General features: G+C 36.2%; 5 protein-coding genes across 6 annotated transcripts; 4 read left to right on the plus strand and 1 right to left on the minus strand.

Annotated features, from left to right (window-relative positions):
• The first annotated feature begins 2,586 nt into the window (after positions 1–2,586).
• LOC114538079 (pre-mRNA-processing factor 17-like) lies at positions 2,587–7,590 on the plus strand. The gene is made up of 19 exons (XM_028559204.1): positions 2,587–3,120; positions 3,217–3,303; positions 3,470–3,530; positions 3,784–3,852; positions 3,948–3,993; positions 4,082–4,212; positions 4,291–4,340; positions 4,475–4,571; positions 4,711–4,834; positions 4,941–5,031; positions 5,213–5,258; positions 5,420–5,586; positions 5,769–5,819; positions 5,898–5,938; positions 6,019–6,111; positions 6,401–6,477; positions 6,680–6,824; positions 6,926–6,994; positions 7,168–7,590. Exons 1-19 carry the CDS (start codon positions 2,953–2,955, stop codon positions 7,274–7,276), a joined length of 1,722 nt encoding a protein of 573 aa, XP_028415005.1. The 5' UTR covers positions 2,587–2,952; the 3' UTR covers positions 7,277–7,590.
• A 448-nt stretch (positions 7,591–8,038) lies between these two features.
• On the plus strand, positions 8,039–10,848 carry LOC114538089 (tRNA wybutosine-synthesizing protein 5-like). 2 transcript variants are annotated; one of them, XM_028559211.1, is made up of 10 exons: positions 8,039–8,627; positions 8,846–8,912; positions 9,058–9,183; positions 9,301–9,350; positions 9,439–9,531; positions 9,639–9,806; positions 9,882–9,954; positions 10,032–10,094; positions 10,224–10,298; positions 10,490–10,848. In XM_028559211.1, the coding sequence occupies exons 1-10, from the start codon at positions 8,212–8,214 to the stop codon at positions 10,619–10,621; spliced, it is 1,263 nt and encodes a 420-aa protein (XP_028415012.1). In that variant the 5' UTR covers positions 8,039–8,211; the 3' UTR covers positions 10,622–10,848. The 2 variants fall into 2 exon arrangements, with proteins under 2 accessions (XP_028415012.1, XP_028415019.1); XM_028559218.1 differs by having other exon boundaries at positions 8,511–8,627; positions 8,851–8,912.
• Positions 10,849–10,861: 13 nt separating this feature from the next.
• On the minus strand, positions 10,862–11,984 carry LOC114538105 (parkin coregulated gene protein homolog). Its single transcript, XM_028559226.1, has 2 exons — positions 11,822–11,984; positions 10,862–11,706 (listed from the first exon to the last, which is right to left on the minus strand). The coding sequence occupies exons 1-2, from the start codon at positions 11,891–11,893 to the stop codon at positions 11,089–11,091; spliced, it is 690 nt and encodes a 229-aa protein (XP_028415027.1). The 5' UTR covers positions 11,894–11,984; the 3' UTR covers positions 10,862–11,088.
• A 96-nt stretch (positions 11,985–12,080) lies between these two features.
• LOC114538058 (ATP-binding cassette sub-family B member 7, mitochondrial-like) lies at positions 12,081–15,852 on the plus strand. The gene is made up of 12 exons (XM_028559185.1): positions 12,081–12,227; positions 12,368–12,562; positions 12,649–12,772; positions 12,853–13,039; positions 13,113–13,194; positions 13,349–13,525; positions 13,800–13,974; positions 14,063–14,220; positions 14,310–14,479; positions 14,638–14,767; positions 14,855–15,130; positions 15,335–15,852. Exons 1-12 carry the CDS (start codon positions 12,105–12,107, stop codon positions 15,554–15,556), a joined length of 2,019 nt encoding a protein of 672 aa, XP_028414986.1. The 5' UTR covers positions 12,081–12,104; the 3' UTR covers positions 15,557–15,852.
• Positions 15,853–16,410: 558 nt separating this feature from the next.
• LOC114538069 (solute carrier organic anion transporter family member 4C1-like) lies at positions 16,411–22,515 on the plus strand. The gene is made up of 11 exons (XM_028559194.1): positions 16,411–16,498; positions 18,828–19,016; positions 19,349–19,540; positions 19,668–20,020; positions 20,278–20,446; positions 20,536–20,772; positions 20,858–21,038; positions 21,209–21,377; positions 21,533–21,708; positions 21,810–22,024; positions 22,249–22,515. The coding sequence occupies exons 2-11, from the start codon at positions 18,848–18,850 to the stop codon at positions 22,380–22,382; spliced, it is 1,995 nt and encodes a 664-aa protein (XP_028414995.1). The 5' UTR covers positions 16,411–16,498; positions 18,828–18,847; the 3' UTR covers positions 22,383–22,515.
• The last annotated feature ends 477 nt before the right edge of the window (positions 22,516–22,992 follow it).

Genomic DNA, 22,992 nt, shown 5'->3' on the forward strand with positions numbered 1-22,992 from the left:
ACGTTTATTGCAAAGAAGAGCTTATTAGAAAGTACAGCTTATTAGAGACAGTATATGGCATAGGAAAGGCTTAGTATAGAGAAAAATAACTTATTAGAGTAGATATACTGGATAGATTTTGGAGAGACATTGATGCCAAATATATAATAATCATACAAATTTTTCAATCTTGCAAGACTTTGTTCTTAACTAATTTTAACAAAAAGCCGAGCTTATAATTATAACACTCCATAGTTTGTATAATACACAATACACACAATATTAAGCCAAACAAGAAAATTAGAAAAAACATTTTTTTAATGTGCGTAACTCCAAACTCCAAAGTGTTGACCACCAAGAATATATTCATGCACTTAGCAATAGAATAGGAAAACATGAACTGAATAATTTTAGAAAAACATGCATGCACTTCCAATGACATCATCTACATACCTGCACCCACATCTCCTAGCTTCCCTGACGTTTAACATACCAATTGCCATATCTTGAAACCAATCACGCAGACTTGAGCTTATAAGTCAAATTAACACAAATACTGCAATGCATGCACCTAATTGCTGGTCTGATTATAATTAAGATTTGCTACTAGCATAAGGTGCCATTCATATAGAGATGACATCCTTGGGCAGTGTATCCTAGTACTTATTGTTTTTGAAGCTAGCAGCAAATAAGCCAATCTTGCTAAAGCATGTAGCAATAGCAAATTGTTGCTCTTATAGAAACAACATTCAGAATTCACTTTAGTTTTGATGGAAACAGATATTATTTGATAAGCATAATATAGAGCATTAATTGCAGACACTTCTTGTATAAAGACACACAAATTTTCAACACAGGCTAAGTTTTCACTGCTAAGGCTTATAGCAATAGCAAAATTGCTGTCCTTTTAGACTGACAGCCATCAGTTTAATATATGAGTAAGGCATTGCCGAACATATCAAATATTAAGCTGATCCATAAGAAAATTTATATTCAAGAATGACTAAAGTGGTGCAACAGTTTACTTAACCTATGCTGTTGGGGTGAGGTGATCAGTCTCACTTATGTTTCCTAAATATAATTTAGGGCTTGCATGAAGACAATTAACAATTAAACCTAACATGTATACAGAAAAATTTGGATCCATGCAATGAAATCGGTCAATACTTCTTTCCACTCTCAATATTTAGTATGTTAGACTGACAGCTATGAAGAGACACACTGATTTTTTTCCTGCTAACGCTTATAGCAATAGCATAACTGCTGTCCTTATAAACTGACAGCTATGAAAAGAGACACACTGATTTTTTTTCTGCTAACGCTTATAGCAATAGCATAACTGCTGTCCTTATAAACTGACAGCTATGAAAAGAGACACACTGATTTTTTTCCTGCTAATGCTTATAGCAATAGCACAATTGCTGTCTTAATTTATAGACTGACAGCTATGAAAAGAACATTGCAAACCAATTTATTTCCAAAAATATCTGCAAATGTTTTCCATCCACCCAGCATCGCAAACAATGTATGTAAAAAGGTGCGCCACGCCTTCCCACACACAAAGTTTGTTTACCAAATGACTAAAAGACAGATGCAGATACCTCAAGAAAAAAATAAGAGTGCAATGCCACCGCCCTTGCATATTTTTTCAACTTAACCTAGCTAATAGTTTTTAATAAAAATTTTGAATCATTTTCCAATTAAGAAAATAAATTTGTTTTTTTTAAATTAATTTTAAAAATAATTTTTTGACAAAAAACAAAAAAATTGAAAAGTTTTATTAGTATTTGTGTATTTATGCTCAGTCTTTCCATTGACTTCCACCTTGAAACAAAATAACAACAATTTGTTGGTAAAAACAATCACCAACCATTTATAATTAGCAGTTAATTAATAAATTGAAAGTCTAATTGAGATAATCACCAATTAATTACGTTTTATTGTACCAAATATATCAATAAGCCCATATTAGAAAACCAGACTAAAAAATACTTAAAAAAGGTTTGAAAACACGCGCAGATTATTGGTAGTTCCCAAAAGTTTTTCTTTTTGTTTGTTTTCCCAATAGTATAAAACATTCGTAACAATTGAGACCTGTTTTGCCCGACAAGAAGAACTGGAAGGTGCGAGGCATTGCCGGCCTCCCGCGCAAGCTAAAAGTGTTCAAAATTTTCAACCTTTGTTTCAATAAAATTTGATAAAAAAATCTTTAGGAAACACTCGTCACCCCGTTTCGTAGTTAGCTGCAGTGCTTTGTATCGAAAATCTTTGCCTTTGGACATGCGATAAAAAAATTCCGACTCAAGCGATAAAAAAATCGTATCCCGCTTCGAAATGTTGCTCAAAAAAGTAAAAAAGTCTTTCGAAATGTCTCTTCAACTCCTTCCAGGTTCATTGCAGTCAAAATAAATTAAAAAGAAACCGAAAAACGAAGCCGAGTATGACCAGAAGTCTTCGGTCGGGTTGGGCAAATGGTCAACTTTGAAGCCGTTTTTCTGCGCTAAATTTGGATGAAAAATACACGAAAATTGAACAAAAGATAAATTTATGCTTGCCTGTTACAGTTGAAGTCATTCTGAGGCGACGAGATGGCGTTTTCGGGTAGGTGTGGTCTTTTTATGCTTCCCGCAGCGACGTAAGTCTTTCTCGCTCGACGACATGTTAATTTTTGGGGGCATCATTGCGCCAAATTTGAACAAGAAGAACCAAATTTTGCCGCTTTTTTCCTTGTTTTTGATTGGTCGGAATTGAGCGAAGTAAACGGGCTTTTCCTATTAATTCCGAAGATAAACCGGGTTTTACCTTTTTTGGAATGAACATACTGAATAGCTCAATCCAGTGAGCTCTATATAGAGTTCACTTGGCCCCGACAAAAGTGAAACCAAGATATTGAATATTCTGCGCCCAGAGCCCGTGTCTGCGCCGCGCATATGATAGACTACAGGACTGGTAACAAATTAACTGAAATCCAAAATGGCTGCCAAAACATCGTTAGTTTCTTATGATAGTGATTCTTCAAGTGAGGAAATAAATACTAAAGATTTACCTGATGAGGACGAAAACATTGAAACTAATACTGTGGATATTGCTGCTCTGAAATCCAAGTTTCTTTTGAATAGTGCCCCAACCGTCAATGCTAAAGTAAAGAGTGAAAATAGAAATTATGAACTATAATAACATTATCAAGGTCTGTACCTTTGTTCAATCATTCATATTAAACCATCTCATAATTTCTAGGAAGATATCAATACTATTATTCATCTTGATCCCTCGCAAAAAGAAGTGACATTCAATCCTAAGTATGAACAGCTTTTTGCACCAGAGGTAGGGTGATCATTTAATTATTTAATATAAATTTAAAATTTATCTGTAGTTCCCCTTCTCTCTTTTCAAGCCTGGAGCCCAGAGCAAATGACCCCCTTCCGGCCTTCCCCTTCTTACGAGGGCTTGTACATGCAAGAGCAGCTGTTATATGGTTTTAACACTATAGGTTGGACCAAATAATCCATTTAAAACAAAGCAGCAAAAAGCAAAGAAAAATACACTATCGGGTACAGTACTTGTCTTATCAGAACTACTAGTATGTCAGAAGTACTAGTATCACATTGTTCAATAGATCCTCCCATAATGACATCAAACACACAAAACCCATATAATGTTACACAAAGTTTGTCAATCAAACTGTAATGGAACATAGTAGTTGTAGTAGTAACTATCCTATATATTGAAAAGATTTCAAAATGCCCATGGGTGTGAGATGTTTGTTTAATTGAATTTAATAAACCCTGAAACATTTACATTCAGGTTTTGTTGAACCAGCACATATTAGCAAGTTCCAATTTGACAATCAAATGAAAACATTCTGTAGTTATGGTAAGTTTTGTTGCTGCATTTAATTCATTATTTCCTAACCAAGCTGATTAGAACCAAAAACCACATTTCTAAAAAAGTATATATTTCTTTCAAAGGATATGCACTAGATCCAAGTGACGATACTGCAAACATTGAGGAAAAGTGAGTAATATACTACGCTGGCAACAACCTTAGTGTCACCAGCACTATTAAGAAAGGTTCTTGTCATTAATGTTGTACATTTTTTCAGGTTTGTAGGTGATTTAGATAAGGCAAAAGAGACCAAGGGTTTGACTGTGTTTGAAGCATCAAAACCTCGAACTGGAGACAAGAGAAAAAGGGAGGATAAAGGGGATCCTGGGTTGATTGAAGGTTACAAAGGTACATATAGGATTTGAGGTCTTAACCAGTTGATTAAAGACAAGGTAGGATGATACATATATTTTTTATTCCATTTAGGGCCTTGGAGTAAGTTTGTTGATGAAGAGGCCATTGCCAAGCCATCTGAGGTATGGTTGATCATATATTTTCAACCATGACATCTTAACTGTCATGTTTTCGGTCTTATTACAATTCATCAGGGTTATGATTCTTTTCCTGTTGTTGCCATCTCAGATGCTGTTCAATATTATTTTTTTTCCAGGAAGAATCAAGCAAACTTGAGGAATATGAACTCACAAAGAAAAGTAAAACAAAGAAAGAAGATGACAAGCCAGTGGAAGAGAAATCAACTTTACATGGTATGTATACTGAAGTTTCACTTTATCATGTGGTACGTTTAGGAATGAATAAAGTGGTTTTAAAGCTTAAAAGCTTTCATCCACAAGAAGCCATGCTTTCAGTATTATCACTGCAGTTATTTCCTGTTATAAATTTCAGTTAAAGATGCATACGACTACCAAGGACGTTCATATCTACACATACCACAAGATATTGGTATCAACCTCAAGAGCGATGCACCACCTGAAAGATGCTTTCTACCAAAACGACACATTCATACATGGCAAGTTCTCCAGAACATGTTCCCATTTTTTACAAGATTGTTTTAAGACAGGGTAAACTTAATCACTCTCAAGAGGGACTGAGATATTATATTTTATATTTGTTAGGTCTGGCCACACCAAAGGGGTTTCTGCAATCAGATTTTTCCCCAAATCTGCACACTTGCTTTTATCCTGCAGTATGGATTGTAAAATCAAGGTAATATCTCTACTTAATTCACCATTTTAACTTGTGCATTACTGTCAGATCAGGTTTGTTGTAGTTGCAACCACAATAGTGCACTAGACTTAAATTATAGCAATATTTTATGAGACACAGAGACATCTGATTATCTGCTATGTATAATTGACAATTAATTTTCTATATATATTCTTTGTAGTTGTGGGAAGTTTACGGTGACAGAAGACTTCTTCGAACATTCAATGGTAAGATACAGTTCATCTAACTTGTACATTGTATTCACTTTCAAGAAACGATGGGTTTGAAGACGTCCCCATTTTAAAATTAGAAGAAAATGAATCTTTAGTTGAACTCATTTCAGAGCATTGCCAGTCTATGGAGAGCAACATGTTGTTTTCTTCTTCAGGTCACAGTAAAGCAGTGAGGGACATTTGTTTTAATAACGACGGGTCAACATTCCTGAGCGCTGCTTATGACAGATTTTGCAAGCTTTGGGATACAGAAACTGGTCAATGTTTAGGAAGATTTACAAACAGAAAAGTTCCATATTGTGTCAAATTCAACCCTGACGAGGTAATCTCCAATAATCTTTCATATGACGATGTTACTGGTATAACAAAGATCTATTACTGCAAATTAGTTTTCTCGTAATATATCCATGAGATCACATGCATTGTAAGGTTGACATTTTATTAACATTTTATTTGGAATTATTTAGAAGTACGACGTTGATCTTGATAATAATCTTTTTCTAGGATAAACAACATCTTTTTGTTTGTGGTACATCTGATAAGAAAATATTGACGGTGAGTCGTCTTCTGACGTTTCTTGCTGAAGATAACTGACTGTCACAATACTAAATTCCTAATCTTTACAAATCGCAGTGGGACATACGATCAAACGAAATCGTCCAAGAGTATGACAGGTTGGGAAACTAAATATTATTTCTCGACAGTGAACATTTTATACAACCGAAAAAATGTTTACAAGTAAATCTTTTCTTAGACATTTAGGTGCTGTCAACCAGATTGCATTCGTTGATCAAAATAGAAAATTCGTGAGCACGTCGGATGACAAGAGTGTGCGGATATGGGAATGGTATGTGGTCTTTTGAATATATATTTTACCTTGTTGAGAACCAATTCACTTCTGATGGATGTTTTATAGTCTGTTGACTTGCAATGTGGGCAGAAAACCAACTAAAGCCACTGCTTTATTAATAACAGACAACACTCCATACTTCAGAGGTGGATTGGATCCGGCAAAATTAGATCGTGTAAACGGGGTTTAACGATAAACTGTGCTAAGTTTTTTTTAGGAACAAGGTAATAATGTTGTTAGTTAACTATATCATCCATTGTTAACTGAAGATGTGAAATTTTTCTAGGGATATTCCAGTTGATGCAAAATATATAGCCGAACCAAGTATGCATTCAATGCCTTCCATCACAGTCCATCCTAATGGTGGGTAAATAGATTAACGCTAGAACGAATAACTATGAATCAGTTGCATAATAATGCAGTCTTTCTGTAGCTACTTCACCGTTGTTGAGATCAAAGCTGTGATCTCGTTCATATAAAAACAATTAAAGAAGCTGGTGTCAGTTTCCTGATTCCTCGATATCAGTTTAACCAGGTCTATAATGTTGAATTTTTTCTGTAATAGAGAAGTGGTTGGCCTGTCAGTCGATGGACAACCAAATTACCATCTTTGGTGTTCAGAATCGTTTTCGCTTGAACCGCAAGAAAACATTTAAAGGTCATATGGTTGCTGGTTACGCATGTCAAGTAAACTTCTCGCCAGATGGGAGGTAAAGTAATGAATTCTTCTCATATGAGAATATCTTTAAGATCGTTACTGGTTAGTGATTATCAAGCCTAATTCCTTTTGTTTCATTTCTTTTTGTTAAAGGTATGTGATTTCCGGTGATGCAGATGGAAAGTTGTTTATTTGGGATTGGAAATCGACTAAACTATACAGGTATTTCCTTTCACTTTCCCTCCAGCAAGATACTCATGTGGAACTGTCAATGAAATATCCATTTTATAATGCCCTACACTACAGTAGTGTTTTATTGGCTGATATTTTCACATATTTTCATGGATGAGATTGTGTTGGTAGAATTCACTAAAATGCGTTTGTTTTCTCTGCAGTAAATTCAAAGCTCATGATACGGTGTGTATTGGCTGTGCCTGGCATCCACATGAAACGTCAAAAGTCGTCACATGTGGTTGGGATGGATTAATAAAGTACTGGGACTAGATGACGTCAGAGATGCATATGCCAATATCGGGATATCAATGAGTGATCTGCTTATCAAAATATTTGCAAATGATGCCGAACACTAATATCCGGTTTGAAGAACCAACGTCCATTCATCATATTTCATAGCGCGTCTAGGCTATCAACTACAAAATCGAGAAAGTATGAATTTGGGTGACATTCGCACAACCGTAACCTAAGAAGATACTTCTATTTTATAGCGAGAATTTTACATGATACAGTATTGGAAAATAGTTCGTTTTTTTGTATGTATATAATGTATATTAAAATACACGACGGAAATTTTAAATATTTCATATCAGTTAGTGGAAATTATGATTTTGACAACGTAAATTATGACAACGTTTTTCTTTCTTTCTTTCTTTCCGGGAGTGTGAGATATATCTTCTTCCATATCTTCTCAGGTGGAAAGTTTTCCGGCGTAATCCGAATAATTGTTTGAAACACAGCTGTTTTTAATAACCTTAGGGTAAAGTTATAAACTATTATTCCCTGGTCAGCATATGAAAAGATTCCGTGGATGTCTCAATTACCATATGCATATCATTCCAGGGATAAAGTAGTATATATATATAGAATATGACTAAATGTCGCAATTACTGTACTTTTTTGATTAAGAGCGGATATTTAAAGCATATTGCTAGATAGTTGCTATAGTAAATATCAGATTAAATGTATTTTTGAAGTATGTGCGTGAAGTAAATGAGGCCTGATATGAGTTTAATAATGCGCATAATTCATGTTCGTCAGTTATAGAAGTTAGAGTCATCCAAGCTTCCTCTCGTTAATGTTGCAATTGCAATGAATTGCTGGAATATTACGAAGATGTGTTAACAGTTGAATAAACAACAATTATCACAAATTTATATAATATACACAAGAACGTAATTTGGTTCTTCCTTCGTTGTAGAATTATGATGGCTTCTAAATATAAGTCGATTATTTATCTTATCGTACTTTGCTGTTGTGGTAATTCAGAAGATCTCACAACGCATCCTGGCCATTTAAAACCCATTGGCTCCCACGGAATAATATTAGATGTAGAATCAAAGCCATATTTTCCAGATCCTGCAATATTCTTCCAAAATTATGTGTACGCTAGTAAGCCTTTGGTTATACGTGGAGGAGCTAAGATTTCTCCAGCATATTCCCTATGGACAGACGAATATTTTTTAAATCTCGAAGAAGGCAACAAAGTGTTGGTTGTTGTCGAGCAAGCTAAGAAAGAAAACAGGACATTATCCCCAGAAGAAATACCATTCAATGATTTTGTAAAAAGATATTCAAAGGAGGATATCTATCTTGTTAATGATGTGCCAGATCATCTCAGGTACAGTGGGTTATTAAAACTTCAAAAAGATACCAACAAATGCCCTTCCCATTCATTCATTCATTGTTACACCTTTACCCCTCCACAATTACAAGATTGTGTTCCCAGAAGAATCCCCCAAAAAATTACTTCTAGGTTTGATCAGGTTTGATCTTGGATGAACTGACTGATGTCCCTTAGAAGTTAAATAATGAAAAAACTATTTTTTCCAATTAAAGTAAAGATGTGTTCCTACCTCCACCCTTGTGTTGCCCAGAACTTGTTGACAACTTTCTTTTGGCAAAGGTTAGTTTCATTTATTCATCTACAATTAAAAACACAGCTTGTGTAAGACAGCTAGTGTAGATTGTAGAAATTTAAGGTCCATGATAAATTATTCCATGGATATGGGAATTAACTGGCATGTGTGCATCATGTTTGTATTGTCTAGTTGATGTGGTTCAGCAGTGGTGGAACAAAGTCAGTGTTGCATTATGATTCTGCAGAAAATATAAACTGTTTGTTTGCTGGTACAAAGAAGTTATATTTCATTGATCCAAATAAATATTCTGACAAGGTGAGAGTTTTCCCCAGTCACCAACTGATCAATTCATCCAGTTAACCTATACTGACTGTAAGTTTTTCTATCTCATTCTAAAAAAAATTCACCTAAAGGCCTCTTCCACCTTTCCAGGTCACAATTGAAAATAAGAAATCAGCATATTCAAATGTGGATGTTGAAAAGTAGGTGATTAAAACACATCTAGACTCAGACTTCTTGGTCATTTTCTTTGTAATAATTGACGCTTACAGTAAATATATTACTATATAGAGTGGATTTCATCAAGTATCCAGGACTAGCACAAGTGGAATATCACTATGCTGAAATGCAGCCTGGAGATTGTTTATATATTCCATATGGCTGGTAGGAAAATTTGATGTGATTGAGCTAATAACTATAGAATTGGTTGATCATCATTTGTTAGACAGACATATGTGTTAACCCTGATATTGTATTGCCATACTTGTCAGGTACCATCATGTATCATCAGTTGGACGAAACCTAGCAGTAAATATTTGGTGGAGTGCCTCAGCCAAGCCTCATTTGCCAAACTGTAATTTGCCTAACACTACTTTGGAAAAGTGTACTTTCTTTGGTTTTGAGACATTGTATCCTCGAGAAGCAATTGATGCCCTAAAGTTAGTTGAAGCTTGGTAATCAATAATATGCTTTCATCTCTTATATATGCATAGAACTTTTTTCTGCTTTTTTAGAGGTGCTTTGAAAAGTTTGTTTGAGTTACATGAAAATAAAGTTACCATGAATGATTTTCGTAGTTATTTACCAGTAAGTTTAAGTAATATATTAACTAGCTCTTAAATATTTCCATAGTTATTTTCCAAAAAATATATGTATTTTTTCAGAAATCAGACTTTTTTGAACCGGATGCAATATGGTCGGATGAAATGATGGAGAAAGTTGATCAGGTTAACGTTATATTGCAGTATCTGTGGAAAATAATTAAGCTGGAACCATATGTAGATTTTCTAGGGGAGGTGTTCATTTTTCTCTGCAGGAAATAACAATAAACTTATATCAATTTATATGTATTATAGATATATAATTACCTGGATGGATCTTCCGATGATGCTCAGCTAACTCCTGACGATATCACATCAATGAGTGAAGAAGTAAGGATTCTCAGAATTCTGATGTTGAGATTGTGATGACATATCTATAAAACAAGACAAAATTATCAGCTGTTAATATTGTGCCATAAAACAAAATGTTCTTCTAAAGAGCATTTGGTTTTGAGGTTAGGGAGACGTAGCAGAAGCTAGTGATGAGTGGTTTAAAATTATCCATAAATATTTGTTATTAGACTTCGGAAAAGATATTTATTTTGGTGAAGGAGCTATCTGCTTTAGTGGATGACCAGTTTGAACAAGACAGTGATGAAGATGATAATTTTGAGCCTGAAGAAGATCAGCAAGAACTAAAGGATGAACTTTAGTGTACAAATATTATACCATGATTAAATTAGATCTGGCCTAGTTTTCATATAACCAGCTTTATATTGAAATGTTTTCATTATTTACTGGTAAAATTTTTGTAATGTAGCAGTGATACCAGAGGGCATGTTTCAGATGGTCAGTAGGACTATTACAGTAACAAATACTGTAACAAATAAATAGATGAATACTAGAACAAGTCTGACATTCATTGGTTATAAAATATCTTAATCATTACTAAACATTTAAACATTTATACTCCATACAGTTCAGCATGCTTATAACCAAACAAGATCTTCAAAAATGACTAGATCTTGGAACATATGACCTGATGATGATCACTAACAATGCATTTCCCAGAAATATTACAATAAAATGTAGCAATTACTCTAAACGTTCTCGGGCTAAAGCAGTTTATTCACATTGATCAGCATACAATACACATCCTAATATACAGTTTCGTTCTAAATTAGTTTAGCATACATGACTCGTATGTAGGCACCATATATTTGATGTTTATAAAGGCATCTTCTCCTCCGGTGCGTTCGAAATTTTCCAAGGTTTCTTGGATAAGATCTCCCATGTTTTCACGTCGTTGTTGGCTGTAATCAATGCGATCTCCACAATTTATATTTTTATTCTTAAAAATATTTAAAATTGGAAGAATTTGACGGTAGTAGGGGACTAGAGCTTCGCCAACCATTTCCCCCGAGATGACCAGATGTTGGAGAACCTTCAACGTAGTACAGACGACCTTGTGATTTCTCGTATTCAGTGCGCGTTTTAAAGGAATAATAAGTTGTGGAACAACAGGAAGGATCTTCTGTCCTCCATGTTCTAACATATCATGAACGCCTTGTCGTGCAAAGAACTCGTAGGGATGCTCTGTTTCTCGCAATCCATCGAAAAACAAGGGAAGGTAATGATGGTAGTCAAGCTTCTCTAGTTCAACTTTCCATGCAATCTTATTTCCCTTTGTGTCGTGCTCTAAAGCGATTGGAAAATCTCCTCTTTCGTAAAACTTTCGAAAGCTTGTTTTAGCGGCCGGTCTTTCTTTAAAAGCTCCGCATTTTGGTGGGTCTTTGACCTGAAAAAATCGCAAAAAGAAACGAAAAATAAGCTTAGTATTCGAAGCTAAACAATGGGTTATCAAATTACAACATGACTCGCGTTTGTACTTTAGGATATTTTTCGCTATTCACCTTGGCGTTTTTTAATCTTGATTTGCTTGTGAATCCATCAGCAACGATATTTGTAGCCATAGAAGTAGCCATGGCGTTTTTGTCTCCTGGATAAGGTTCCCTCTGTGTTTTATGCAAAGAGAAATAGCACCAGTGATGTTTTAAATACTTCGTCCAAGGTTGTTTTTATCACATAGCAACAAAACGATAAACAATTGTTGACGTTTCCGTAGCATAGCAACGACGAGAGCTTCCGAGACCAGCACGAAAAACGCACGAAAATATCCGAGTTCAAAAATTAAATATGGCGGCGAAAATGACAAATATTCGTACATGTTGTGCTTTACTAAATTTACGACAATGTACAAGAAATATTGCCTCGATTACTTATCGAAGTTATTCCTCTAGTCCATTTAGACGATGCCAGGTAATAGCTACTCGCGATCGTAAAAATGGCCTGTTGTATTACACGAGATCTTGCCTTATATTTGTTGAAAATGATAGAAGACCTAAAATGCAACTCGTATTTACTATAATTTTAGCAAGAAATCTCATTTAAACTTGCAGCTCTACAGGTATTTCTACAGTACAGCTCACAGAAATAATTTACCTTCCTCACAAGCTACCGAGCATAAAGAGAAAGCTCAAGTAACGAACAGTTTAGGCATAATTAAAAGTATGTTGCATCATGTGTGGCCAAAGGATCGAAATGATTTAAAGATCAGGGTGGTTCTTGCCATTTCATTGTTAGTTGGATCAAAGGTGAATCTTGCAATAAAGTGAGCTGTCTGCTGTCAGCATAATTTACTCCAAGAACATCTAAAAAGTAGCTTTGAATATTGTCCTAGGTCCTGAATGTCCAGGTACCATTTCTCTTTAAATATGCTGTGGATCATTTGAATAATGCTACTCCCTTAATGGACACTGCAGCCAGTACAGCTTTGACACTCACAACAGCATTGCTGCTTGGATGTAAGTCGCTTGAAGCTAATGTGTTAGTTGCAAGAGCATGGAATTGAATTGACATTGAAATAGTTTCCATGCATTTCTAGATGGTGCTGCAAGAGCTGGTGCATCTCTTTTTAATGAACTAAGAAATGCTGTGTTTGCTAAAGTAGCTCAAAGCTCAATCAGAACTGTAGCAAAGAGAACATTCTTACATTTACATAACCTTGATTTAAGTTTTCATCTTTCAAAGCAGACTGGGGCTTTGTCTCGAGCAATTGACAGAGGAACAAGGTCTGGTTGCATGAGTAACATGCATTATTAATGAAAGAAATAATATAAACAGCTCTCAAATCTTTTCATTTAGAGGAATCAATTTTATGCTAACTGCATTGGTTTTCAATATTTTCCCAACATTGTTGGAAGTTTCAATGGTGACTGGGATTTTGGTAAGCTGAGTGACAGAGATCACCTCATGTCTATTTAACAAGGTTTCCCAATAAGGAATGATTTTATCCATGATTTCATTTCAATGAGAGTATTTTGGTATTGTGCATGCGTGAAAGTTAAATATACTGTTATACTGATTCATTTTATCTGCAGGCTTATAAATGTGGCAAAGAATTTGCTTTGGTGACATTGACATGTATAACTGGCTACACTCTCTTTACATTTGGTATCACTCAATGGAGAACTAAATTTCGTATTGATATGAACAAAGCTGATAATCAAGCTGGATCATTGGCAATTGATTCCCTGCTTAATTATGAAACTGTCAAGGTTCGATTACTTTGTCATTTTGCATGGATAAAGTTCTGAATATGCAGTTTGGTTCATATGAAAATGTCTATTCCTTGGTTCCTATCACTATGGGAATGCCATTTTTTGCACAACCACAATCTTGGTAACATGAGAACCATTGTTTTTTCTACATTATTTCTTAGTGAGAATGCCCTTAATTAACAGGAACATGCTTTTCTAGATCATGAGAGTTTACTTCCAAGAGAAAACTCTTCCCAAACAGGTTGAGCTCATCAATTTCTTTCTCTTACAGTATTTTAACAATGAGCAACATGAGGCTAGCAGATATGACAAGTTGTTGGAAAATTATGAAAAAGCAGCGCTGAAAACCAGCACAAGTTTATCAATGTTAAATTTTGGTCAGAATGCAATATTTAGCACATCTCTAGTGGCAGTCATGTTGTGTGCAAGCAGTCAAATAACTGCAGGTCAGTTGGAACAGAGCCGAGGAACAAAAATTGAGTGGTGATTTACGCAAAATACGTTTCCTTATCATTGTTAAATTTGTCTTTATAGGATCAATGACAGTTGGTGATTTAGTGATGGTTAATGGTCTGCTATTTCAACTGTCTCTTCCGTTAAATTTCCTGGGTACAGTGTATCGTGAAATACGACAGTCTTTAATTGATATGCAAGCGCTGTTTGATTTGCGAAGTATTAAATCTAAAGTAACGGTAAGTTTGCGCATCAGTTCCGCTTTAATCGTCAGACAATCAAACTAGCAACGGTGTCTATAATGAATCATTTCACTTACCATTACCAGGAGAAACCCGATGCTTTCCCTCTGATTCTCAAACCTGGGGATCCTAATGCCCACGTGAGATTTGAAGATGTACACTTCAGTTACGTTAAAGGTCAGACGATCTTGAATGGATTCAGTTTCGATGTTCCATCTGGAAAGAAAGTTGCAATTGTTGGTGGAAGTGGATCAGGGTAATTATTTTCAACCAATAAAAAGCTTTGAAAGCTCGCAATGTTAAGGTGGCAGTCAGTGTACAAAGGTGCACTTCATCACTTAACTCAATTGGATAACTAACTTGTCTCTTTTCAAGTAAAACGTGTTTTATTTGTGCTTTCACTTTTTTTTTCAGAAAATCAACCATAATTCGTTTGCTTAATCGCTTTTTTGATCCGTGTGATGGACGAATATTGATAGCTGGACAAGATATCCGCGATATCTCTTTAGACAGCCTACGTCAGGCATTGGGTATTGTTCCACAGGTAACCTAACGAATTAGATTGCCTGGATTAACATGGATAGATCGATAAAATGGCCATCCCACTAAAGATAATATTCACTTTCCCTAGGATTCAGTTCTATTTCACAACACGGCCTTCTATAACATTAATTACGGGCGGGTCGATGCAACCGCTGAAGAGGTATACGAGGCCGCAAGACTAGCGGACATTCACGATCAAATCCGAAGATGGCCGGATGGTTACGAGACTCAGGTTGGAGAGCGAGGCTTAAAGTTATCAGGAGGGGAGAAACAACGCATTGCAATAGCCAGAGCGATATTAAAGAAACCTCCAATATTACTTTATGATGAGGCGACCTCCTCACTCGATTCAATCACTGAAATGGTTAGTAATTCTTCACCCCTCATATGTTGTAACTTGCCGTCGTAACTTCACTCTTCTTTTGAGAGATGTAACCGAGTGGATATATAGAAAAATAGATTGCTCGTTTACATGTATCAAAAGTCTAAAATACAAAAAAAAGCCGCAGCTATAGTTTAAAGCGAGGCTTAATTTACTTTGATTAAAAATATGCACAATTTTCTTTAGAACATATTACAAGCGCTTCATCGTTTTACAAAAGACCGCACTTCAATTGTCATTGCTCATCGTTTGTCCACAGTGCTGGACGCTGACGAGATCTTGGTGTTGGAACGTGGGCGCGTCAGAGAGCGCGGTCGTCATGAAGAACTACTTCAAGATACTTCAAGTCTTTATGCGTATCTTTGGAATAAACAATCCCAGGGTTATTCTAAGGGTGATGAGGGTTAGATGAGGCATCAAGAGTAGGGTTTTATATGTACATTTAGGATGGCGTCGACGTTTTGTTGGACAGTAAAAATTATGAATGCCCATAGTCAGTCAGTCATTTCGCACTTAGAGCTTTACGATTGTTGGGTTAAATAAAATAATTCATGTTTGTTTATGATAATGTTTTCTCTGAATTGATAGGTTAATTCAATAAACCGCGATGTTTTATCAAAATGTTACACTTATGAAACCAGTTTTACTAGAATGGCAAATGAAATTGTCAGTGTTGAAAAGGTGGAGTGACTGACCGGAATCCTGTGATGTAAATAGAATAATGAAATAATATTAAATTTTATTAAATTGATATGTTTACGGAAAACGGTCAAAGTTCATATTTCGAGTATAATTTACATTGAAATCATGAGACCAGAGAGATTAGCTTCTTTAAGAGTCTTGTCACTACTTATTTCCTGAACACTCATTCTGATAGAAAACACAGGCATACAGCCTTTTATAATACGATTATTCATGCCAATTCATGCAAAATAACCCTTGAAATAAACTTGATTTCTGGGTCCGGTTGAACGAGAGTGTCAGTTGTTCGACATATACAACATTGATTAAACCTTAGTAGCTATTATTTAATTTTATTGTGGTTTAAGCATTTTACAACGGTTTAAAAATCCACTATATCTGTTGGATGGCGCTAAACCAGCGTTCGTACAAACGGCAATAGTTTTTTAATCACTGGGATTTTACAAAACAATCTTCAAACAGGATCTTTGCTGTGGTGACCCTGGATGTGACAACCAATCACGTTCATTCTTGCAGACGAGCTAGTCATGCATGTCTTATTAATAACTTGATATTGGACAGTTAGTTTACATACAAACATCAGTGTGTTCAGTCTTTAGGACGCTCGTGTATCAAGTTTGCAACAAACGAAGAGCTAAACTCAGAAAGGTATTTCTTCTTATTGTACATATTATACCATTCATGTGATCTTCATTGGAGCTATTCTCTCGTGTTTCTATAAAAAATCTGTCGTGTGGTAATCCTACGAGGGAAACGCGAACACGCTTCTCTTGCTTTGTTGTGTGGGATTAATTCAGTTATCTAAATCACAAATCTATTTGAATTGATGAATTTGCAAGAAAACGTATACTTGCATTTTGCTGTTGGTAAAAGTGTCCGGGAGGAGATTAACAAGGGTGGAAACGTAAGAATGTTTTTCATGAATGATTTCTTAGCTGCATGTCGCTATCGTGGAGACAACTGCGTGAAAACCAAACTCAATAGAGATGTTTCATGGAATATTGACAATTATAATCCCCTGCACCATTAATTAAATTTACCATAAAACTTTAGAGCTATAAATTCGTGTTTCGTGGCAAGTAAGTTAAATCGTAGTAGGTCCGCGTGCACCAACGAGACACAAAGTTCAGAGGTGATGATTAGCTTTTAAAAGCAGCTCACTGGCAGAACTACGATGGAATGAAAAGGTGTAGTTTAAAAGTCTATCTAGTGTGTTTTGGTTTGGTTTTCTTGGCCACACTGGCATAGAACTCGTAGTAAATTTATGTACCATTGTTCGTAAACACCCTGCCGTTCTGGCAACGGATGAATACGTCACTGCATGATACCAAGGATAAATTATTACAGTTCATTTTACATTGAGAAGCATGACATATTTTGTTATTTCCAATCAAATTGGTTTACAATGACAAGTTCAATGCTCCAGGGGGTTTTCATTAAGACGTGCCTGAAACAGTTTTGTAAGAGTGTAAAATATAATGTATTTACTATGCAAATGATCTACAGGAAATTGAAGATTGTTACGACTGCTCAAAAACAACAAAGTGACACCGTTTTTTTAAGTGAAACAAGCAACAATTTAAAATAGTCTTGTGTAAGAAAAAATGGAAGAAATCTTTGTGTAAACTTCGAACCTTGGTTAAAGATGAATTGCATCGAGACATTAATGATATTTTAGTCACTCACTATCAGCCTGGTAATCTAGTGATCGTTAATAGTGATTACTCAAATGAATAGTTTCGGCTGTGTATTATTGACCTTGATACAGACTTGTTCAAAAGATTGTTGTGGCTAGAGCTAGTCATTTCAGTATTTTCTCTTCGACATATAATTGATTAGTTCTTATAACAAGTTAGAACTTCAAAGAGCCGATTTCTGTAACAAGATGATAAAAGGAATTTTCTTGCCTAAACGGCAAAGACGCGATGATAACAACATGCAAAAGGTCAGAATGAACAATGGTGAATGTTTAATGAGATGGAACGATACTGCCAAGACATTTTATTAGGAAATGACGGTTAGATATCCAGAGAAACTTGATAAGATAACCGGTCATATAAGAATGCAAGTTGCTAGCCAGCCAAGGTCATCAAGACGGCGTCCATTTTATACCACAGAAATCTAGTCTACGGCATATGACATAAATACGGTTAAAAATCAAGCAGTACATTGGTGTTGTATAGACATAAGATACTTTAACTGGATTTTTGTCCCGAAGACTTATGCACTCGAGGGAATATGACAGGTCGGAAGACCTTGCACGATCCGGTTTTGAAACGTCTTTTGTTAATCATGAATAACTTTGTAAGGGAGGAAACAGCCCTTAGCATGGCGATCTTTTGCAGAGAAACACCACAAAGTCATGTGAAAATCAACAGTCTTTCCCACCGTTTTTATTTCGTTTCCTATTTAATTAAAGAATAATAACGTCCAAATGACCCTAGTCAACAGAATTATTAAATAATTCACAGAACTCAACAAAAATTAGAGATTTTACCGACAACATGATGAAGAAAGAAGATCATTTTTTATTTGAACTGTCAGTTAACTCAAGACAGACTGCCCGGTTTTGTAGAGCCAAGCAGTCGCACCTTGAATCAGTAGTAGAGAAATGTTTGCATTAAGTTTTTTTTTGCCTCACCACAAGCTGTGGAACAGAAGTGATGAAAAACAGGACATTACAGGACTTAAGACGCAAGTGTCGGTATTAGAGTCCAGAGAGTCTTCGTTAAGAAGGTTTTTCTGTAAAAGATACGCGTGTTACGGAGGGGATTCTGTATCGTGGAGTCCATTTGAGAGTACTTGCGTTTAAGCAAGGTCATAGATAAAAAAGTACCTGTATTTGAGAGTTTCTATATCAGAGATATATCGGAACTAGAGTGATAACTTCTTATAGAGGTATTCGGTAGTAGAGAGATCTTCATTTTAGTAAGGTGTCTTCACTCTACAAAATAATTATCTTCTACTTTGTTGCTAGGGAGTGCTGCGTTTGTCACCATGTTGAATGATGATCCTAATGGTAACGAACGAACCAAAAGTAATGGCCGAGTCTACATGGATAACAATACCCAGTTTGGTTGGTTTAGTATTCGACCAGGATTTTTGCAAATCTTGACTAAACCTCTCGTGACTTTCCTCTTGTTGGTCGGCTGTGTTTCTACACAGGGTGAGTAAATAAAAGGGTGGAAGAGTTCTACACAGGGTGCATGAGTAAATAAAAGGGTGGAAGAGTGGAATAAAGCTTTTGAGTGTATTCACTTCTTCACTGAGGAAGAAGGTGAGGTGTAGAGCCTTAGAGATACTTCAACAATCAACATATTCACTTGTATTGATCGCAGTGTAGTGAGCCGCAGTCCTGAGATGAATTTATAACTCCCTCTGCATGATACAGCATATTTAGTCGCTCAGTAAGTGCGTGAATTACAGTTAATGTGTTAGGAGACTCCTCCACATGATTAAACTGCTATTCCTATGTCGTTGATTTTGTATTTTGTTTAGTCATTTTACAGCATATGCTGCCGGCAGTGCGACGAACATTAACAAGAAGATATAACCTCAGTGAAAAAGATATGAATGGTTTAGAAGTAGCTCAAGGAATCTCGTTGATGGTTACCGTCATTCTTGTTGGTTATTTTGGTAGTTTTCGTGCATCGAAAATACGTTGCATTACTGCCGGGATTGTGATATCCGGTAAGCCCGTCATCCTTCTGTCGGCCTGTGGCAAGAATCTCTACTCCGTCGAGAAAATTAAATGTGGTCGCTACACCTTGTGTGGTTACATATGAGTGATATGACTTAGTTCATTGTGTTTTTCTAGGTCTCGGCGCTGTGTTCTTTTCCATTCCACATTTCCGCACAGAGGCTTACAAACCACAGGATCATCCTAAACAAGCTCTTATGATGTTCGGCTTGTGTAAATTCGCCCAGATGCCTTGCAATGACGAAGATGTGAAATCGAAGCATATGTCGCTATTTGTCATCGGGCAAATATTGATTGGCGTTGGCCTGGCTCCGATATATTCCCTTGTTCCAGCGTATATTGACGAGAATGTTAAACCAAAATGGATGCCTATAATTATGACGGTTTACTACGCGTTTCTTTCTCTTGGTCCTGTCATAGGAATGGCTGTCGCAGGAATCTTCCTACAGGCATATATAGATATTGATCAGGTACGATGTTTCCACTCTAAAAACTCGGACTGTTCAAGTCAAGTAATTTGATAACTTTCCTCCCTCTTTCCCGCCAGAAGCTTCACGGTCACCATAGAGCATCGTAACATTAACTACGATGTTGAAATCCTGGGATAAAAACGTAAATTTAGGATGTCAAGATTCATTGAGAAGCGAATTTTCACATTAAAATGACCACGAACCAATCCAGGCAGGAACATGACAGTTATTGATATTTCTATGATATTTCTCTTTAGCCTGATTTGATTCATCAGATGGATCAGGAAGACAACCGCTGGTTAGGCGCATGGTGGCTCGGATTCCTCGTATTTGGTCTTATGACAATGGCCAACGCAATTCTTGTTTCTGGTCTTCCACCCTCCTTACCAGGCTCTCGTGCTATGAGAGACGAGCATGTCCATCAAGGTCCTATTCTTCATCATCTATTTTATGTTTATTGCTGTCAATTACCAATTCAAATACAGTAATCTTTATGTATTACATTTTGTTCGCAGGGAATATTCCAACGGACGATGCGAAGATCACTCGAACTCCAAAAGGAATTATTCACGCAACGACATCGCTGTTGAGAAACAAAGCATATCTTTTTAATATTTTGGCGTCTGTTTGTATTATCTTCTTCTTCTACGCTATTGGACCTTTTATGATTCAAGTTGTTGTCATCAAATACGGCGCTGATTTTGTGAAGGTTTTAATGCCCGTTGTGATAGTCTTGCTCTTGGGGATTATAGGTCAGTATCGTGTTTAGACTTTGCTGAATGCTAACTAAAAGTTCAGAGAAGAGGTGGTCTCATGTTCTCTCACTATCTTCTCTAGTTGGTGTTACCATTGGTGGTTACTTAACATACCGAATCAAATTAAAAAAGCTCGGCAAGGGTGCAGCGTTGTTGTGTCTGGCTACCCAGGCATTCTGCATCCTGGCACCTCTACTCTTTGTGATTCCCGGATGTAATGAGAGCAATATTGCTGGTGTAACCAAAGAATATCCAGCTCTGGGGTAAGTGTGAAAGAACGTCTCACATGAGCTGAAACTTTGCGAAACTTCATCAATGAACTTCATTCATTTGATGACGGAGAGTAGATGATGATTCTTACTGGACTTCTAAAAAGAGCAATTCATTGACAGAGTATTGCTATGAGGTTTTAATAGAATTCTTTATCTTTTAGCGGTAAAGTAATGAAGAAAATGGGGAGAAATGGTTCAAGCGAGATTACAGCAGCATGTAACAAACATTGTGGATGTTCTACGTTCCTCAGTCAACCAGTTTGTGGCTCAAACAACGTCGCATATTTTGATCCTTGCCACGCTGGATGTCAGTTTAGACCAACTGAAGAAGTGAGTGAAAATAGTAAATGTTCTTCAGCAAAGTATAACATTCTGTTATCTCTTGTTGCCGTGACAAATGGAGAAAACTAAACAAATTTATTTATTTATTTGCTGCAAGTATCTACATGGGACATAACCTAACTGAAATAACTTTTCTTCCTTAGGACTACGTTAATTGTACATGCATACCCTCCAATATCCCTGGGATGAAATTTGGCACAGCAAAGAAAGGTTTCTGTGATCGAGGTTGTGCAAGTTGGAAAGTGTTTCTTTTTGTTACGTTCTTGGCTGTTGTCTTATTTGGAGCTAATATTGTACCGAATAGAGTCGTCGTGTTACGGTGAGTGTTGTAAAGAAGAAAAACGGAGGATGATGATATAAAATGAAAACAATCGTCTTGTTGTAATATGATTGTAAACAAATGCACTCTAACTTTTGTAGTTGTGTCCAGAACAATCAAAGATCTTACGCCCTCGCTGTGCAACAGTTCCTCGCCATTCTTGTAGCATTCATTCCAACTCATCTCGTCAAGTATATCATGAATCACGACTGTCATATCTGGCAGAAGGACCCCTGTGGAAGAAAGGGGATATGCTGGGATTATGACACAAACTCCGTGTCCAAAAGTATGACCATATTTGGGCTGATCGTTACAGGTAAGACTGCGACCTATTCATGCAGCGTTCTACATCGGAAGAAACTCAAATGCTCAAAGAGAATTCACTTTCAAATGTTCTTGCAAGGGTGAGGTTGAACCCATGAGCTGAGAGGTTTTGAAAGGACTTTCTTCAAAACGTTCTTAAAACATATTGGAAGAGACTGCAAAATTTTACACTCGCAAAGAACGCCGAGTGTTTATCTTAATCTTCCTCTCTTCCAGCTCTGGCCACAGCATGTTATTTCTTCTCCTGGCACACATATGAAGCTCCAAAGATAGTAAAGACAAACAGATTGCTGAGCGACACAAGCATCACACCTGATGATCCTGATGATGGCAAGGAAACCAAATTGTGACTTTACATGACGTAGTAGTGTATGACGTATAGGATGACGTCATTAGTGATATCAGATATTTGTAGACGGCTATTTTTCTATTGAATCTTTGTTAACGAATTTTGAACTAATAAATTTGCGTAGTTAAACATCTGATGTGTTTCAAGTGAAAATCTGAACTAAATTAACAAGTTGAATAATTCTTACTTGTCCACTTAGACACCAGTAAGTGCCACTTACGATGACAGCTTTACTTCTTTGTAATTTTAAAAGAAAATGCAATAAAACATTGCGTACTCGACGAGATAAAATTCCCATGTTGTAATTGAAAATACCCTTGATTGATCTTAGCTATTGATAAAATTAAAATATTGATCTGGCATTAAGGAATTTAATTGAAAAAACGTATTAAGATATTTGGTAGCTGCGACACAGCTTGATATGAAAAATTGTTAGTTTAGAAACACGGATGTCGATAAATATACCAGGTTTGTTATTTTATAGTCGTGTTGAGGTCTTCACAGAACGCACAACGGCAAAGATTTTCTGCAACTCACTGATTGCAAAAATGTCTATATGAAAATACCTGAGCACTTCCCGCGGTTAAAGAGAAAAGTTTGAAGCAATTGTG

This window comes from Dendronephthya gigantea, unplaced genomic scaffold (genome assembly GCF_004324835.1).
Source record: "Dendronephthya gigantea isolate DGI-Jeju-01 unplaced genomic scaffold, DenGig_1.0 000002F, whole genome shotgun sequence".
NCBI classification, from domain to species: Eukaryota; Metazoa; Cnidaria; class Anthozoa; order Malacalcyonacea; family Nephtheidae; genus Dendronephthya; species Dendronephthya gigantea.

What these genes read in the sequence shown, in the direction of transcription:
- LOC114538079 (XM_028559204.1), top strand. Translation starts at nt 2,953, where the DNA reads ATGGCTGCCAAAACATCGTTAGTTTCTTATGATAGTGATTCTTCAAGT. An exon ending in GTTGATTGAAGGTTACAAAG is followed by an intron (nt 4,213 to 4,290) that starts GTACATATAGGA and finishes TATTCCATTTAG; the next exon opens with GGCCTTGGAGTAAGTTTGTT. An exon ending in ATCGTCCAAGAGTATGACAG is followed by an intron (nt 5,939 to 6,018) that starts GTTGGGAAACTA and finishes ATCTTTTCTTAG; the next exon opens with ACATTTAGGTGCTGTCAACC.
- LOC114538089 (XM_028559211.1), top strand. Translation starts at nt 8,212, where the DNA reads ATGATGGCTTCTAAATATAAGTCGATTATTTATCTTATCGTACTTTGC. An exon ending in GAAGCAATTGATGCCCTAAA is followed by an intron (nt 9,807 to 9,881) that starts GTTAGTTGAAGC and finishes CTGCTTTTTTAG; the next exon opens with AGGTGCTTTGAAAAGTTTGT. An exon ending in TGATGGAGAAAGTTGATCAG is followed by an intron (nt 10,095 to 10,223) that starts GTTAACGTTATA and finishes TATGTATTATAG; the next exon opens with ATATATAATTACCTGGATGG.
- LOC114538105 (XM_028559226.1), bottom strand. Translation starts at nt 11,893, where the DNA reads ATGGCTACTTCTATGGCTACAAATATCGTTGCTGATGGATTCACAAGC. An exon ending in CAAGATTAAAAAACGCCAAG is followed by an intron (nt 11,707 to 11,821) that starts GTGAATAGCGAA and finishes CGATTTTTTCAG; the next exon opens with GTCAAAGACCCACCAAAATG.
- LOC114538058 (XM_028559185.1), top strand. Translation starts at nt 12,105, where the DNA reads ATGGCGGCGAAAATGACAAATATTCGTACATGTTGTGCTTTACTAAAT. An exon ending in CATTGTTAGTTGGATCAAAG is followed by an intron (nt 12,563 to 12,648) that starts GTGAATCTTGCA and finishes ATATTGTCCTAG; the next exon opens with GTCCTGAATGTCCAGGTACC. An exon ending in AAGCAGTCAAATAACTGCAG is followed by an intron (nt 13,975 to 14,062) that starts GTCAGTTGGAAC and finishes TTGTCTTTATAG; the next exon opens with GATCAATGACAGTTGGTGAT.
- LOC114538069 (XM_028559194.1), top strand. Translation starts at nt 18,848, where the DNA reads ATGTTGAATGATGATCCTAATGGTAACGAACGAACCAAAAGTAATGGC. An exon ending in CATATATAGATATTGATCAG is followed by an intron (nt 20,021 to 20,277) that starts GTACGATGTTTC and finishes ATTTCTCTTTAG; the next exon opens with CCTGATTTGATTCATCAGAT. An exon ending in CTTGCTCTTGGGGATTATAG is followed by an intron (nt 20,773 to 20,857) that starts GTCAGTATCGTG and finishes TATCTTCTCTAG; the next exon opens with TTGGTGTTACCATTGGTGGT.